Source organism: Triturus cristatus, chromosome 6 (assembly GCF_964204655.1).
Source record: "Triturus cristatus chromosome 6, aTriCri1.1, whole genome shotgun sequence".
In the NCBI taxonomy this organism is placed as follows: Eukaryota; Metazoa; Chordata; class Amphibia; order Caudata; family Salamandridae; genus Triturus; species Triturus cristatus.
Window position 1 is genome coordinate 887602733 of NC_140589.1, and position 19697 is coordinate 887622429.

General features: G+C 43.4%; 1 protein-coding gene across 9 annotated transcripts in view; it reads right to left on the reverse strand.

The window, feature by feature from the left end:
* Window positions 1–413: 413 nt before the first annotated feature.
* The window catches only part of MAP7 (microtubule associated protein 7), a 733773-nt gene continuing 714489 nt past the window's right edge, over window positions 414–19697 (reverse strand). For all 9 annotated transcript variants that reach the window (XM_085611524.1, XM_085611525.1, XM_085611526.1 and 6 more), the window contains one exon: window positions 414–1933. In XM_085611524.1, the coding sequence (XP_085467650.1) occupies window positions 1923–1933 (11 nt within the window). In that variant the 3' untranslated portion in view covers window positions 414–1922. The remainder of the gene's footprint in view (window positions 1934–19697) is intronic.

Consider the following 19697-nt stretch of genomic DNA (forward strand, 5'->3'; position numbering starts at 1 on the left):
TCTCACACCCCTCCCACCCACACTCCTGTGTGCAATGCAATAGGTCTTGCGTAAATGCGAGTCCTATTGCATTGCAAATGCTTGTTTTACTTCTTCTCTACCCTCACTTCTCGTTTGTTCGTCATTCCATTCTGTTTCAATTTCACTGATAGTTGAGATTACAGAATCAGGCACACCTTGCAGCTAAAATAAGATGACACATTCTGGCCAAGGGTGGGAAAGGCTGGAAGTAGTAATGGCTGCTCAAATACCCTTCCCCAAACCACTTCATTCAGTCCTTTGTTCTGCTGAATTACAAAGGGGAGTGGGACGAGAAAGAAAAAAGGCCAAGATGGGATGGGAGTAGTGATAGTTTTATTTAATGGGATTTTCTCTTTAAACTGAAATTGGCTAAAGAATTCCAATAGTCTAAATTATTTCAAACAAATTTTATTTTATAATTACATGCTATATAGATTACATGAAATAAAAACGGCACTATTTGGACATCTTGTTAAATATAACTTCTATGTACATGGACATAAGAACTTTGAAGAAAAGCGAAAATGAACTCAAGCATTTATAGTGTTACCACATACAAATACAAAACATACCGACCAAAGGCCTGTATTGTGTTATGTTCTGGTAAATTACATAATCTATTGAATTTCAATAGATTTACCTGTCTAATTTATGACATAATATGAAACCAGTAACTGCAGAAGAACTATAATCTGTCCATATTTACGAAGTCATCCTTCTACATTGCATTGGTCTTAAAACTTTACACACGAGTTGGCTATTATTAGAATCTTACGCCAATCAAACTGATTTTTCTCAAGTACAGTGTTCATGAAACAAAAGTGCAGGGTTTTAGTGCCATGCTGGGTAGCAGCAACACAGAATAGGTTGGAATTTCCAGATAAATCGGTTGATTTAAGAAAAATTTAAATATTTCACTATGCAGTAGTTACGTGTGCCTGAAAAACTCGCATCATTTTCAATTTGCTCTGAAACGAGCAGAAATATTACCAAAATTAGTAGATAATCCACGGTTCTCACAATCTGATAAGGCAAAGAAAAAGTCTTCCATGGTTAAGAACAGCAGCAATGTACAGAATAAAAAAAAAAAAACGTTTTCTCATATCATTAACACAACCACCAAAATTAGGTTTGCGGTATCATTTTACCGCATTGGTTTAATTCATTTATCACATTTTTCTTTTGTGTCAAAAAATTGAAACAATAAAACTCCATAATAAATATCCTCTTTCCCTGGGCAGAAACAGGTTCTGATCCATGAAAAAATAATGTATTTCTCTATGTTTTCCTAAATTTTACATACTGAAACCTACTTTTAAAGAATAGTCTTTACATATATTGAGGGTCTGTGTAGCAGAAAGACGTAAGAGATCCTGCAACTGACACCTATATGTTTGCCCCTACAAATGGAGTTCTCTGCAAACAAATTTAAGCCAGTAGGCTTAAAAGACACAGCCCTGCTGCCCTACTAGTAGAGCAAAAGGGACATTATTTCAAGTATTAGACATATAAACATAGAAGATTGTGGCTAATTTAACATTGTACAGATTTAGAAACGGGACACCAATTTTACTCTGGCTTCCCCTTTCCTCCTCAGTACTTGTCCAGCACTACCACATGCCAGTGTTTTCATTCTTCTTTACAGTATTTAGTGATGCTACTAGAAGAAAGGTGGAAAAGCTATTGAATATGCTGTGTACGAGGCATTTTGCTACTTTTCATAGCATTACATTGACAGTCCAGTCTATCGCTTTCCAGCTGGTTTTACTAGGGTTCCTTTAATAAAGATATAGCTGAGGAATTTTCAGAAAACTGAAGGAAATATCTCCCCACTGAAGCCTGGAGGAAACAGAATCATCTTTTTTGAAGATGCTTGCTTGACTTCACCTTTGGTTCATCTGTCAGACAACTTCTGTTGGAGAAACAGAGTGTACATTAGTGAGCCAGTCATTATCACCTATACAAGCAGCAAACACACAGAAAATAACATATTTGAAACAGATTACATCTAATACTGATCAAAATCGATCGGAAATAAAGAAATGTATCTCCCACCACCAGTGTGTGGGTCTCTATGTATTGTGCTTCTACACATAGCTGAGCGACACCAAGGCAGGGCTGGCCACTGGGGCATTTTTCCAGTAGGCTGTAGGATAAGGGGCTGATTTCAATGAAGGATGGGCTGCCCTGACCAAGTTGGTGTCAGCGCCTCCCGCAATGTGGTGTGGGACTGATCTGAACATTTTTGTCTTCAGTCCTGTCCTGAGTGATACCGGAACCCGAAAACTCTAAAAAGGAAAAGAGCACCGTGTTTGCAAAACTGTTAATTCACTATGTATTGCAATAGAGTCCCTTATCAAAAAACATATCAGCCAAGTTTTTGAACAATTCGTCACCCTCAACGTGGTGCGGTGGCTATGTAGGCACAGCTATAAGTTGTCATCGGTAAATAGAAAGCATAAATACATTTAGTGATTCATTTACTATGTCCTAGATTATGAAACCCGAATTTTTTTATAAATGTGGCTTCATTTGGTTCGTGGAGACAATTGAGGACCAAATTATGCAGCAGGGCTATTTATATTTATCTGATGTATTATGGGGGTGGGAGGGTGGGTTGAGGGAAGTAGCGGACAGCAAACTATGCACAACTAGTAGAAACATTCGCCGGCAGGATTATTGTAACCCATTCGAGATAGACACCATTTATTTGTTGAAATCTGCAATCACAAAACAAATGTGATAACACAGAATTGAATTGCATAATTCTACTGGCATTGGCCACTGTTTCATCTATAATTTGTTCATAAAAAGTAAACAAAAACAAAAATCAGTGCCCACTGTTTTAAACCTTTAACTAACGTTTTTGCCCATACACAAGCATTAAAATCACGTTACAGAGTGCTAAATACCAATGGTAAGTAGCACAGATGAATAATACAATGTAATGTTTACAATTAAATATAGCATATGAGGTACAACAACCATTTCAAAATCATTGATCCCCCTTCATGTATCAGTAGCAGTGTGGTGTGTTACTAATATATATTCCTGTTGGCTTCTTGTATCGCCGTGTATTGTCTAAGTGGAGCCCTGATGTCTTTAGACCATGACTTGCTTGTTCATATTGTTATATAGGTCACTGCATGAGGTACCATGATATTAAATCAAGTATCAGTCCAATTTTGTAGGTGCTTCACCTCTGCCCAATTTTATGGTCACTCATCTTTTTTCCTAGCAATAGTGCTGGTGCAACATTTTGTACCCGTTTTAGGTAGATCCTTTACGTATAACCATTAGGGCTATCATCGAGGTAAGTTCTATCTGGTCACCTGTCCTTTCTCTGACAGTGGATTCTATGTTTTGCCAAAGTGCGTGCATTCCAGGGCAGGCCCATGCCAAATGTCAGACTCCGGCGTTCGGAGCCACGCAAAGACAACATTCAGAGGTACCGGATTGTGCAAATTTAACCATGGGGAATGATGTACAGTAGGCTCCGGGTAATTATTTGCAACGTATTAATTGTCCATTTGATGATACTTCATTCCTTTGGTGCTAGCAATTTAGCCATATTTCCTCCCATAGTTCTGTTGCCTATTAGCAGTAAGCATCTTTTTATACAATCTGGTGGTCAGCTTCTTAGGAGAATGCTTCGCCAGGACCAAGGTCTATATCCTCCATGCCAATGGTTCCTTCTTTGTGTCCCATTATAAACTTTTCCTCTCTCCCTGTAATCTACAATACATTAGTATCATTATTGGCTGCACCTTGAAGAGAACAGCTTCAACAATTGCTTGCCTGTATAGAGAGAATTTTTTTTGAATAATGCAAAAGGGTCCTAAAATTCTTTATTGCTAACCAAATAAAAAAACATCACTCTTGCCTTTTCGTTGCAGACAGCCTAACGGCAGAGTCCAGTATTTCACTTACCATTTCTTAATACATCTCACCCTGACTGGAAAACAGTATTCTCCAAGCTAAATAGCCCAAAGTAATCATGTTATATCAAAAATCATAAACCGCTGACATGTAATATGGTTCTATATTTGCCACCTCGGGGTCGGGGTTCTAGTGAAATACAAACACTTGGCCTTCTCCCTCTCAGTGGTAAAACTGAAGTGCATTACACAGTTACCCGTTATGCATGCCTCTCTCACCACACACATTCATGATTAAATGTATCAAACACACACACACACATACATATATATTTATATATTATTCCAGCAGCACTCTCTACAGCTGCGCCAAGAAAGGCGCTGAACAAAATCCGAGCGTTTGTAGGTATTTCTTTTTTACAAATATTTCTCACAGCAACACCCCACATGGATATATATCTCAATTGTGCTGTCATCCGAAATTGTGTCTCCTGTGACCAAGTTATGAATATCCCATGGCTACAATACATCAGAGAAACAACTCAAGCACTGGGATGTGCCTATTTGTTTGACAAACCTGGGTCTAGCGTAGAGAACAGAAAAATCCTTGGTCGAGTGTTTCTGTTAGGACAGGAAGGCTGCAAGAGTGGCAGCAGAGATGGCGAAGTCTACTGTAAGAGACTACTGTTAGATACAGATGGGAGCTGGTACTGTTTACTATCTGCTTTTCGTTCAGAATGTTTATGAACAAATGTTTTTAACTAGGCTCAGATTAGAGTCTATCGTTTGGATGCTATGTTTTCCCCAAGGACAATTTTCTGCTGAAGACATTTGTATCTGCCTGTGTGATGAGCGTTCGTTCCAGTCACTACTGCACTTTGTTTTCTTTTGCAAATATTATATTCAATTTACAAGGTGATTTTTACAAGCATTGTTGCGAAAATATACGTTTTCTAAATGTAGAGCTGCTTTGCTCTTTCTTCAACAACTTAGGGCCAGATGTACAAAATTATTTCTTTCCATTTCCTAAATAGCGATGCCATATCGCTATTTAGGAAATGCAAAAGAGTATGTACAAAATGTGCTATTTCCTAATAACGATTCCTACAGAGTTGGAATCGCAATTAGGAAATCACAAATAGGAAATGCTATTATATTCCTACCTATGGACCGAAAAAGAAAATGGTTTGCTATTAATTAATAGGAAATAGAAATTAAGGAAATCCAAACCCAAGGGTGCCTCTGGGCTTAGGCCCCACAGGAGGCACCCTAAATTTAGTTGTGCACATGTAAGTGCACATATGCTTTAGCTACCTATGTGAACTTCATGTCTTGTTACTAGAAGCATTTTTAAATGCATTTTTTAGTATGGCACATGGTTACCATCGAATTTGGTAATAGCATTTCCTAAAAGCCCAATTCACATTTAGGAAATGCTGTGTACATGTGCTTTAGGAATCGCAAATAGATAATCCCTATTTGTGTTTCCTAAACTGTAGTCGCAATTTGCAATTTCTACCAGGTAGAAATTGCAAATTGCGACAGTTTTTTGGCCTTTGCATGTATGAAAAAGCTGTTTTGCATTTCTTAACAGGGCGAAATTGCGATTCGGCCCGTTAGGAAATGCAAATAGCTTTTGTACATTTGGCCCTTAATGACTTTGTTACCTGTCCTGCAGTCGGCTGTGTTCGGAAATGCACCTTAGGCCAAAGGAAGGCAATCTTGTTTTAAAAGGAGGCTGTATTATATGGTGTTATATTCTATTGTTACGGTTCTTATAGATTGTGTCCTGTTATAAATAAACATTGTATATTTATTGATACTACTGTTTTTAAATGATATTTTATTATGGTATGTCTTCTTAACCTATCTTAACCATTGTAGTTAATTTTATACTTTTTATGTATGTTTATCTTTTATGATCTACTTTGGTATGATTGAATAAAGATTATTGACTGACAGATATATATATATATATTTTTTTTTTTATTACCTACTGCTGGTCGCCAGTTGGTAGTTCTAGTTCGGACCTAGTTTCTATAGGAAAAGTGATTTTTGGTTTGGTGGTGCTGTTTGACAAATCTTCACAACATTTTCAAAAAAAGTAGTCCAATTTGTCTAGTTCTGCATGGAAAGTTTCAGAGTGATCCATGAAGCAGAGGCACAAAAAAAAGGGGGGGGCATCCCAAATTGTGGGCGTTTCCCATGCAATTTTCAATAGGTATTTTGAACATTACTACAGTCCGAGCTGCTGGACGGAATTAAACTAAATCAAAATTTGGCAGAGAGGTAGCTCTTGGTTCAGAAAGAACCCTTTTTATGATTTGGTGTAAATTCTTTTAGTAGCTGCGGAGTTATTAGAGGAAAAACAAATGAGTATATTTAGGGACGCAAGACCCTCCACGTATCCACCAGCAATGCTGTTAATGGCTGACCACAACCTGACCGGGAGGTTGCGACCGGCATTTTAGGTATCCGTAAATGGTTCTGGGGCCTTAAATTTACATCACCCGTGGGTGTGTTAGAGAAGTGTCGGAGGGACCTATGTTGGAATTGAGTTGAAATGGAGTTAAAATGTGTTTTTTTCACTTGGGGAATTCGAGGATCCACAGCGAGGCTCAGCGTAGCCCCCCTCGTTTAATTCCTAGACAGATTTGTGAATCTTGGCAGCCTTCTGAAAAAAAACACTTTCAGACTCACTCAGACACTCTCACACCCATTTACAGACCCGCACACACAGGCAGTCACACACCCACTCACAGACCTAAGCAGGCATTCAAACACCCACTCACAGAGCCACTCATTCAGTCTCACACCCACTCACAGACCCACACAGCCACTCACACACCCACTCACAGACCCATGCAGGAGTTCACAGACCCACTCACAAACCCACATAGGCATTCTCACACCCACTTACAGACCCACATAGGCAGTCACAGATCCACTCACAGAACCATGAAGGCACTCACAGACCCATGCAGGCACTCGCAGACCTATGCTGCTACTCATAGATCCACTCAAAAACCCACGCAGGTACTCAAACACTCATTCACAGACCCACTCAAGACCTCGTACACCCACTCACAGACCCATGCAGGAGTTCACAGACCCACTCACATACCCACATAGGCATTCTCACACCCACTTACAGACCCACATAGGCAGTCACAGATCCACTCACAGAACCATGAAGGCACTCACAGACCTATGCTGCTACTCATAGATCCACTCAAAAACCCACGCAGGTACTCAAACACTCATTCACAGACCCACTCAAGACCGTGTACACCTCTCACAGATCCACACAGGCACTCGTACACCCACGCACTCACAGACCCACACAGCCACTCACAGACCAACTCACAGACCTACACAGGCAGCCTCACACCTACTCACAGACCTACACTGATACTCACAGACCCACGCAGACACTCTTACACTCTCTCACAGACTCAAACATTCACACCCTCTCACAGACCCACACACACACTCACATGTCCATGCAGGCACTGACTGACCCATTCAGCCACTCGCACACCCACTCAAGCATCCATACAGCCACTTAGATACTCCCTCACCAACCTAAGCAGCCATTCACACACCCACTCACAGACCCATTCAGCCACTCTCACACCCACTCACCCATACAGCCATTCAGACATCCAATCACCCCATACAGCCACTCAGGCTCTCACAGAGCCATGCAGTCATTCACAAATGAACTCATACACTTATGCAGCCATTCTCACACCCACTCAACCAATCATACAGCCACTCAGACACTCACTCACCGACCCATAGAGCCATTCAGACACTCACTTACCAACCCAGACAGCCACTCACACACCCACAAAACCACTCCCACCCACTCACACACCCATACAGCCACTCACATTCTCACACAGCCACTCGCACACCGTCAAGAACCTTTGTGTTTATGATGTGTAGATAATAATTATGCATAGAACAGGATACATCTTTCATGTTGTTGAGGAAAACCCTGTTGCCTCCGTCTGTTAAATGGACTTCATCTTTTCAATGTATTCCATCCATATCAAAGTATAGGTTATTGTGCCCATGATGTTGTCTCAGAGGAATGCAGAAACTGTTTTATTGACATGTTTTTTGGATTTCTCTATCTGTAGACAAAATTGAATTGACCAGTGACACTTTTATCTTTGCCACATATTGGGTAACACCTAGGCAGTATGTGGGGAAAAGTGACATTAATTTACCAAAGGTATCCTTCATTAGGATTTCCAGTCCTACCCCAGAAATTGTGCCTAGGTCACTGCCACCACAGTGCACAATCATGAGGTCTGGATGTTGGCATTCCACAATGCTTTCAACCAAAGTCAGCAATTGATGCCACTAACTCTTTCTGTCAACCCATTTAATGTCTACATTAGATAAACCTAGGTCCCTTTCAATGCAACTCTTTGTACCACTCTCTCTGGCCCAAAGCACAAATCTGTGGTCTACCATCTAGACTCTGTTCATATTGGAGACAAGGAGGAGTAGTACACAGGAAAAGGCTGCAGCAGGATAAGGCAGTTTTAAAGATGAAAGGCAACTAAAATGGAGGACAGCAAGTAAAATATAAAATAACATATTTGAATGGATGGTAGAGATGTGCAGGGAACTAAGATGAGATAGGGACTAACAAAAAAAATTAACTAACTGTGATTAGCTTTGGAACAATAAAAAATAATGATATGTTGTTTGGGATATGCTTGGAATTGGTAACAGTCAACCACACCTGCTACAGTTAATATGAAGATAGTATTCTGTTTAGAGAAAGTTTTGTGAACTTTTCATCCACTGGTAGGCAGAGACTACTGGAAATGCGGTTACTATGGAAACACAGCTAAAAGACTGTGGGGTAAGAGAACAAAAGAGACTGGTGAAGGACTGGGCTATTCTAAGGCCCAGCGGTGCCAGGGGACAACACCTGAAACCTTCGTGGGTTACCTGTTCCGGCGTACAAAACACAGAGACTCGGGACACTTCCGGCGGCGTCAAAGATCAGTGTTTATTTACTGCAGGGATACAGAAGTCGCAAGAAGTACACAACGTGTAGGTTCTGGGAGACTGCTTCAAATTGCACAAGTGGATCGCTCCTTTTATACACATTTTGGTCATAGAACAACATGGCAAACAAAGGTTACAATTTAGTTCCCACAGTAAACTTCAAAAGGGTCGCATTCATGTTTCAGAAACCCGGAATATAATTTCAGCTTCATTGCCGGTTCCCAACTGTAAAAGCAGATCATCCCCACATTAAGCACATTCCATTCTGACTGTAAACACATTAAGAGGAAGGACAGAAACAGATGCAAAGGAAGAACAAGGATGCACAACAGATTAGAAACGAGGGTAGAGGGTAATAACGGAAACCTAATTGCAGAATCAAAGGCCTCGTGACTAATGCTGGCATGACTGAAACAATAGACTAGTACGGCAAGATGAGCCCTGAGCGGGGCCATCTGCGTCTGCCGTGTCATTTCCCTCATCATAAAAGACACCCTCAAAGGAACACGTGTCTTCCGTGGAAGCTTGGGAATCCCAGGGTCACAAAGCGGACAAGGTCCGTTCGCTGGCTACTTGAGGGCAAGAGACAAAATGGATGCCGCATCTAAAATGGAACCCGAGGGTTCGAATGGACATACCTAGAAATGAGACGATCCGTACGTAGTAGCGTAGCGAAAACGCGTACACCCACTAAACTCGTCATTTGCGGTTCGCAGATACCAGATTCGTCCATATTCAAACACACCCAAAAAGTGTCGTTCCAATTCACACGGAACCTCAGACGCTCCTTTTGCCCTCATGTAGGCAAGCACTACTCGAGATCAGAGTCGATTTCGATATTCATCAGATCGTTCAGCTGCTGCTGGAACATCATTCTATCCATCAATGTCTCCTTGGTAGCAGATGGCCGTCTTATACACGTTGTAGCACAAAGACTACATAAGGCAGGACCACACTGCACACAAAGACAACACGTGAATAGAAACGTTACAACAACCCCTACGATCATCAGAATCTTCCAACCCCAAGTGGATATCAGGCCCCAAAACCATCCTAGAAGTGTCCAATTACCCTCGTCCACGTGTATGGACTCGGAAATTTTATGCAACTTCGAGATGGCTTGGTAAACAGTTGGAGCGTTGTCAGGAATGAAAATGCAACAGCTCGAATGGATAACTTTGCACACACCACCTCTATCTGCAAGAACAACGTCGAGAACCATACGGTTCTGCAACGTCATAAGTCTATCCGCCTGAAGTTCTGCTGTTAAATTACCAAGAGCGCTCGCAGTTACGTTAGCAGTCATCTCTACCACACGGGTCAACTGCCTCAGGTTTCTACTATTTACCATAGGTCCCCAAAACGGCAAGAAACCCTTAAAGAAGTCTCCTGCTTCTTGACCAGCAGTATCCTCTTCACTAATAACGCCTCTCACGACTCTAGTCTTATGATAGTCCGAGGCAACTGTAAAAGTCGGTGGCAAAAGATTCGCGATATAACAGGTACCCGAGAAGTCACGGGGCAACCATGTATATGCACGTTCATAACATACGAAATAGGTACCCTTGGCAGTCAGAAAAACAGGGGAAGAGAGCATCGGGGGAACATACGTGTCAGTGCAAGCACTGTTCCCGAGTTGCGCTCTCGGATTTCGACCAAGACCCTTCAAGCAGAAATTACCGAGGTGGGGTACGATCCATATTGGAGACGAGCTCTTGAGCTGTCTATCACCCACTGACGTACTATACTCAGTTTCACTCAGGTCCTTATAGGCTTGCACCTCTTCATCTGGAATAAGCGATGCATCAAAAACATCTCTATCTAAATCCGCAATCGCTATTACCAAAGGCTTGTGGTACGGACCAGGACCAAAGTTTGCAGAGCGTGGCTCTCGACTGGGGTAGGAATCTAGTGCACTACGGAACATAGTTTGGAATGCTCGAGCTGACCCTTGGGAGCTATAAGGAAGAACCAGATACGGAATACCCCTATCCATGGTATGTGGCATTAACCCACACACCCAACAGTTGGTAGTGTTCATCACCAACTGATGCTGATGTAGGAGCTGAACAAAGGAGTTATTCATAAATTCCGCACGTCTAACCTGTTCATGTTGGGGCAGAGGATGAAAGGAATGTGGAGAAACAGTGGTAGTAGAACTTGGTTTAGGAGAAAGAGTAGGGGAAATGGAAGGCAACGACGACTGTATTCCGAAATACACTCCACCCACCAATAGCAGAGATACAGTCAGAAACAACAGAGATACCTGGAACAAAAAACACTTCGTTCGTACAATCTTATGCAATTTTGATCTTTGCGCCGACATCCTTTCCACTTCCAACAGCTTAGAGAATGCCATCCTCTAAAAACCGTCCGTGACGTACTTGACGCACTTCGTTCTGAGTAGCGATTATCAATTCCCAGGAGTCGACAAAAAAGTAACCGACCTAGTGTCAGAAACCTGCTAAACAGAAGGGAGTACCCGCACGGCCCTACGGTTAACCCGGATGATAGGTTTTCCTAAACACGCAGCTTAATACAAATCTCTTCAGCTGTGAAAAGCATACATAAAAACTCAAAAATGCAGAAAAGGATGTAATTGTTCGTAATGTTCTTGGCAACGGGAAAGGGAAAATATAAGGAAAATTTTATTAGTCTCTGTTACGTGGACGAAGAAAATATCGATTTCTTCCAGGTCGAGTCTGTTCATCAAACAGTTGTTCAGCTGGTGAAACAGTGTTCAGTCGATTGGATGATGACTCAGACCTCGAATTCTCTTCAACCGACGACTCAACAGGTGTGTCTGACTGCGATGGCAATGAATTGTCTCTTACAGGCTGGGCATCGCTGAACGGCACAAAACATAAAGGAGTCTCAGTTTCCGTTGCCGCTATACCAGTTCTCACCCAACTATCGGTCGGGAAAGGGATCGGCACCTTTTTGGTATGGCCGGCGTGTACCCAGTTCTTTCTGCCTTCCAACCGAACTGCAGTCCTTGTGGCCAATAGCACTTGATAGGGTCCCACGAATCTCGGCTCCAGGTTACGTTTTCGACCAAAATTTCGGGTAACGACCCAATCACCCGGTTGGAGCCGATGTCCAGGACCCTCTGTCTGTGCTGGCAAAGCTTCAAAGACCTGTTGATGAATGGACCTTAGTTTAATAGTCAGATCATGAAGATAATCAATTAGCATTGGATACTCAAGACTATCAAAGGCCTTAGGTCTCGGGACTCCCCAAATATTCGAAGGGCGGCCGAACACAATCTCATAGGGGCTGAGCCCTACTCGAGAGTGTACATTCGCTCTGGTCGAAAAGAGAGCCAGAGGCAAGGCATCAGGCCATGACAAACCAGTCGTAGCCTGTATCTTTGCAAGTTTCAGCTTCAGGGTACCATTGTACCGTTCAACTAAACCCGCTGCCTGGGGATGATTGGCACTATGGAATTTCTGTCGAATTCCAAGGCCCTTACACACACACTGCATCACACTTCCCACAAACTCGCTTCCATTATCTGACCACACAATCCTTGGCATTCCATACCGCGGAAAGTATTCCTTCAGTAGGACTTTCGCTGTGGACAGAGCAGTATTATCCTTAAGAGGATAAGCCTCGATCCATCTGGAGAACGCACAAACCACAACCAAAACGTACTTCAGATTGTTGCATCTCTCCATATGGATGAAGTCCAGTTGGATAACCTCAAAGGGACAGGCAGGAGGAGCAAAATGACCAGGTGGCGTGGGGGTGCCCTTACCAGGATTATGCATCAAACACACCATACAGTTTTTAACCACCCTTTCAGCACACTTAGCAATACCATCATTCTTCCATACAGGGGACAATAACTTACATATACCTTTCGCACTAATGTGTGACAACCCATGAGCCATGGTTACGACAGCTAATACATACGCATCCGGTAACATCCACCTCTGGCGTTCCGACAAATCAACCCAACATCCATGCATGTCCAACTTTCCCGTACTTTCTTTCCACTTGGTTCTCTCAGTTTCAGTGGCCTCATTCTGAATTGCTTTCACGCTCTCAACAGTGTCTTCACACATACCAGTCTCCGTCGGCCATCTCACTGAACCCGTAACATACATTCGGGTTGCAAGATTCTTGGCCGTTTCCTTAGCAATCTCGTCTGCAAATGCATTACCACGACCAACATCATCCGTAACCTTTTGATGCGCACTACATTTAACAATCGCTACCTGTTTAGGCAATGTAAGGGCATCCAAAAGATCATTCACGAGCTGCCCGTGTTGGATCTTCGTACCATGCGACGTCATAAATCCTCTTTCTCTCCACAATCGCCCAAAATTATGCGCAACACCGAATGCATACTGGCTGTCAGTGAACACATTCACTCGCTTTCCTTTAGACAAAACACACGCTCTTGTTAGCGCAATCAATTCTGCTGCTTGCGCTGAATTCTGACTCAATCTCGCGGTTTCCACAACCGTGCTCAATGTCACTACAGCATATGCAGTTGTCACATCACCATTCGGCAACTTAAAACATGAACCATCAACATACAAAGTGCCATCAGGATCTGTCAACGGAGTGTTTTTCAGGTCTACACGACCCTTCGTTTCTTCCTCAGTTCGTAAATAACAATCATGTGGTGGTACACCATCCAGTTCCATATTAATCGGCAACAATGTCGCCGGATTCAGCACATTACAACGCTTGATCTGTATATGACTTGCCAAAAGCGTCAACTCATACCCTGACAACCTTGCACTTGTCAGATGTTGAGTTTTTGTCCGATTCAGGAGAGTGTCAACTGCATGCGGAACCATCTCTATGAGCATATTATCAATGACCAGACCTGCAGATTGTCGAATAGACACTGCAGCTGCCACTGTCGCCCTCAAGCAACTGGGCAACGCTCTAGCTACCGGGTCTAAAGTCGAGGAAAAATACGCGCATGGACGCTGCTTACCACCGAATTGTTGCGTCAAAACGCTCAACGCACAACCTTCTCTCTCGTGAACGTATAGTGTAAATGGCTTACTGTAGTCAGGAGTACCTAACACAGGAGCCGAACACAACGCGTCACGTAGTTCAGAAAAACTTTTCTGACATTCTTCCGTCCATGGCAAAGGAGTCGAGACATCCTTGCACGTGAGAGCTATCAATGGCTTCGCTAACAGTGAAAAATTTGGAATCCACTGTCTGCAGTATGACGTGATACCTAGAAAGGCACGCACATCTCTCTGAGTTGTTGGCACAGTCATTCGAGCAATTGCTGCAATTCTTTCAGGGGTCAACCTTCTTCCCGCCTTTGACAATAAGTGACCTAGATAGGTTACTTCTTGACAACAATATTGTAGTTTAGAAGGTGACACTTTGTGATGTAAGTCGCATAGATGCTGTAACAGTGACACTGTAGCAGTTTTGCAAATCTGTTCAGTGTCAGCAGCTACCAACAGATCATCGACGTACTGAATCAAAGCCGCACTAGCCGGCAACACAAACGCATCAAGTTGACCCTTAAGAGCCTGGCTGTAGATCGATGGACTCTCACAGTAGCCCTGAGGTGCGCGTTTAAACCTGAAGCTGCGACCACCTAATGAGAAACCGAACAAATCTCTGCTTTCCTCAGCAATTGGAATGCTAAAGAAAGCATTCTTCAGATCAATTACCGAGAACCATGCTGCAGAAGCTGGAATCAGAGTCAACAAAGCTGTAATGTCAGGCACCACGGGAAACTGTGGAACAACAATTTTATTGACCTCCCGCAAGTCAATAACAAAACGATACACAGGAGGCTGAGAGGGATCAGTTCGTTTCAAAATAGGCAACACAGGACTATTACACACGTTACCCCGCGTTTCCTCGATAACATCTTAATCGATCAAATCGTAAATGATCGCTAAAAGCGCTCGTTCACCATCAAGAGAAATACGATACTGGGGAATACGTGGCAATCGCACGTTTGACTTCAATTGAACAACATAAGGTGGTATGTCCAGCAGGCCCACGTCATTGGGACCTGTCGCCCACAAAGAATCAGGAAGAGAACTCAATTCCGGTGGGAGCTTATCGGTCGACAGATACATGGGAGAGATCACTCTCTGACCTAGCGTCAGCTCCACTCCCGCAGGGGAGCAGTACAAAGTCGCATGTAACCGCTTCAATAAATCCAAGCCCAAAAGATTCTCACCACAACCAGTAGTCAAAATCAAAGGAGCTTCTAACTCTCGAGACCCAATTGTAAGGGGCAAAGGGCTAGAAACCGGATTGCTAACGGGGGCGCCAGAGAATCCAACGGAAACATTCGTTAAGCCAGACAAGGGTGCGCCAGGGAGTTTCGAATGCATGATGGAACTTTTCGCTGCACCAGTGTCCAACAGAAAAGGCTCAACTACGCCCAATGTGGCAACTGCGACATAAGGCCCTCTCTGATCAACCGGAACTGATACTACTCCCTTTCTTTGTCTATGGCTGTCCTAGTAAGTACCGTCTGCGTCAACATCATACTCGACGTAATAGTCGTCCACATGATACTGTGCAGATCGTCCAGACGAAAGATCGCGCCGATCAAAACAATTTTGCGAATCTGATGAAGTGGCAAGACGCTCGTTCTGATTCTGAGTAACACCGCGACCTCTACCACGTGATGCTTGTTGAGGACCACTGCGACCTCCTCGAGCCGAAACACCATTGTTACGGTCACGTAGCACTGGACAATTAAACTTCAAATGACCCTCACCCCTACAATATGCACATTGATTATACCCCAACACAAAACGAGGCATAGAGGAGTCAGTACGTAGCTGTGATCTAGAAAACTGCGGTTGTGACCGATGTGGCTGCTGCGAGTCATTTTGATTCGAGCGCGGAGGATACGCTTGCTGCAATAAGACCTTAGTTTTAAGATCCTTCATTTTCTTATCTGCGCGTTCGCTTTCTTCCTTCTCTCTATTTTCATAGTATTGGGCCGTGGCTAATATCTGAGCAGTTGTAGAAACGGCCCACGAACTTTCAGAATTTTTCAACTTGATGCTCAGTTCAGGCAACAAATTAGATACAAATTCATCAACAAACAATCGCTGACCTCCCTCAGAGCTCATATCCTGACCACTATGATCAATAAATGCCTCCTCAAATCTCGTAAAGAAATCGGAGACACTCATCTTTCTTTTGTTTGCACGCAGACAATTTGTCCCAATTAACACTTATGGCGGGCATAAGTGTCTTCATAAGTGTAATTATACTCTGAGGCAAATTCTCAATGAGCTGTTCAGGTTTAGCCCCACCAACTTGCTGTGCGTCAGCCGCCACAAGAGCAGCCCAATCACCGCCTAACGCAACTGCGTGATCCTCTTGGCGAATTTTCGCCCAAATCGGTTGAGGTACTACATTACCAAACAACATGTCAATATCTGCAAGATTCATAACAGTAGCAGCCACTAATTGGGACAACTCCTTATAATAACCTGCAGGATTTTTACGGGGGTCGGGCAAGGTTTGCTTCACCTGCAAAACTTCCGATCGTTTCCATGGGAGGTGTATCCAAACTCTCTGAAAGTGAGGTGGAATAGCAGGATTAGCATTAGGATTACCTGGCATCCATACTGGGGGAACTTCCCGCATAGGATACTGACCAGGTTGTGCCATCCACTCCACAGTTTCATCCTTAAACAATGCTCGAGGTTGTACCGCAGAGCGAAAAGATAATAGACGCTCTAGAGCAGGTCGAACGTTATCACCTACAATCGTACCAGTTGAAAATCGATTCTGAAGCTCAGTTATCTCGGACGGTACATTCTCTACCGCATCATTATCCCACTCTTCTCTCAAGAATTTACACATTTCCTCATACACAAATCTCTGTGTGGGCTCATTAAACTGGGAAAACGTCTCGAAAACTATACGCGACGAATACTTTGCAGGATACCTAATCCATTTACGCGCCATTTTCACTAGCGACTCACGTTCCCTACCATCAGGAATTTGACTGCGCCTCTGAGCAACATCAGAAAGATTTGACCCAAGTACTGGTCCAAAAAACGGAGAATAGAGAGTAGCAACAGCATTAAATAGTCGACTACGAACGGAAGGGGATGAAGAAGGTGGTACAGGAGCAACAGTAGTAGGAGTAAGCGAAGAAACAGTAGCAGTAGTCGGGGTAACAGGAGTAACGGTAACAAGAGGCTGGTGAGGTACCGGTAAAGGAGCAGTAGGGAAAGGAGCCGGTAAAGGAGGATGGACAATCTGTGGCACAAGGGGATTCAGAAGAACAGGAGGAACGGCGGGCTGACCAGCAGCCGCCAGAACAGGTTGAGGAACAGGAGGAATCACCGGACCCACAATATCTGGAGCATAGGGAGGTGGTGATTTCAAGAGATAAGATAATAGGGGATCCTCTATCACCTCCTCTCCAGGTTTATCAGAAACAGACGGCAATGCCGGATAACATCTATCTACCGCCATATGATGAAGTCTAGCACTAACTTCCTGCTCCTTCTCATCTTTGTCCCGCTGATATTGTTCTGCATTTCGCATCACCGCAATGACACCTTCTCTCTTATTTTTCTTAATCTGTTTGATTTCTTTCTGCTTGGCCTCTTTGCGCCATAACCGGAAGGAATCAAACATGGCCGGCCTAGCCTTCTTTTTAAACAATTTAGCTTCAAGATTATCTAGGATTGAAGTTTCGAAACTACCATGTGATGGCCAACTAAGAACACCATCATTTTTAGTGTAACAAATCCAATATTCATTATATACAATAGGACCCACGCTATGGCGACTATAGAGCTCATAAATTGGAGTTCCAACCGGAGGTATCGGGCATGAATCCTCTAGTCGGGAATCCGTGCTGCAACATTTAAGGAAACCAAACAACGTACTACGGCCAGGCATCGTGCACACTAACCGAGTTTACAAACTTCAAGGGCTATCGAATGACGATGTCCTCGCAAAAATGCAAGACCCTCGGTTTTTGGCAATTGCAATCGTCAAATAAAACCCAACAACTAAGAACCAACAACTAAGAACCACAAATGCAATGAAACCATGCAAACAACCAAGTTTAACCAAGAACTCTGGGAGCGACCCACAAATACTTAACTGAAAGAGCAATGGCGTCACCAGGAAGGCCCGTCTATCGTCTCGCCGTACAAAGGACTACGCCAGGCACCAAAACAGGTCGACAGTCAGGGTATCAGTCCGTCGCAGCCGTCAGGAGGCGGGAATCTTCGCGGGAAAAGTCTTCGGGCCACTTATTTCGACAACTGGATCGATGAAGCGGGGTGCACCTTCCCTCGGAGATTTCACACGAAGTTCCTCACGATCGTCGGGCTTGGACCGGTACCACTGATGTCGCCCCACGTTGGGCGCCAACTGAAGGACTGGGCTATTCTAAGGCCCAGCGGTGCCAGGGGACAACACCTGAAACCTTCGTGGGTTACCTGTTCCGGCGTACAAAACACAGAGACTCGGGACACTTCCGGTGGCGTCAAAGATCAGCGTTTATTTACTGCAGGGATACAGAAGTCGCAAGAAGTACACAACGTGTAGGTTCTGGGAGACTGCTTCAAATTGCACAAGTGGATCGCTCCTTTTATACACATTTTGGTCATAGAACAACATGGCAAACAAAGGTTACAATTTAGTTCCCACAGTAAACTTCAAAAGGGTCGCATTCATGTTTCAGAAATCCGGAATACAATTTCAGCTTCATTGCCGGTTCCCAACTGTAAAATCAGATCATCCCCACATTAAGCACATTCCATTCTGACTGTAAACACATTAAGAGGAAGGACAGAAACAGATGCAAAGGAAGAACAAGGATGCACAACAGATTAGAAACGAGGGTAGAGGGTAATAACGGAAACCTAATTGCAGAATCAAAGGCCTCGTGACTAATGCAGGCATGACTGAAACAATAGACTAGTACGGCAAGATGAGCCCTGAGCGGGGCCATCTGCGTCTGCCGTGTCATTTCCCTCATCATAAAAGACACCCTCAAAGGAACACGTGTCTTCCGTGGAAGCTTGGGAATCCCAGGGTCACAAAGCGGACAAGGTCCGTTCGCTGGCTACTTGAGGGCAAGAGACAAAATGGATGCCGCATCTAAAATGGAACCCGAGGGTTCGAATGGACATACCTAGAAATGAGACGATCCGTACGTAGTAGCGTAGCGAAAACGCGTACACCCACCAGATTCGTCCATATTGAAACACACCCAAAAAGTGTCGTTCCAATTCACACGGAACCTCACTGGTGTGTAAAACAGTAAAGGAGACTAGTGTACAATAATTGCTCGGTAGGGAGTGTATGCCTTGTAACTGGTAACATTTTGCAAAATTAAATATATTTAAAAAGCATTAATAGTGGATTGTTGAATGCTTTTAAGGGCTTCAGTGTGGATCCGCAGGTCCACCGTGAAGTTATAGGGGTTGCCACACTGAGCGCCACTACAAAATTGGGCTTGTTTCCCACAAACATGGAAAGGGTTTAAAAATAGTTACCATTTAGGAGTGGTGCAACAAAAGATGTGATTTGCTAAGTATAGGAGTGTGAGTAAGAGCGCATGGGGAAGGGTAGCCATTTTTGGTACTTTCCTACTGAGAGTTGAGGGGGATTGCCATAGTTCCGACTTGAGATTTGCAATGGAAAACAGATGTTAACAGATATTATAATGCAAGTTGGACAACAGTAAAGAGATTTTACAGGTATGTTAATTAGGTTGTAGCATAAAAAAGTATATTTAAAAAAGTGAGTGTATATAAGCTGAAAGAA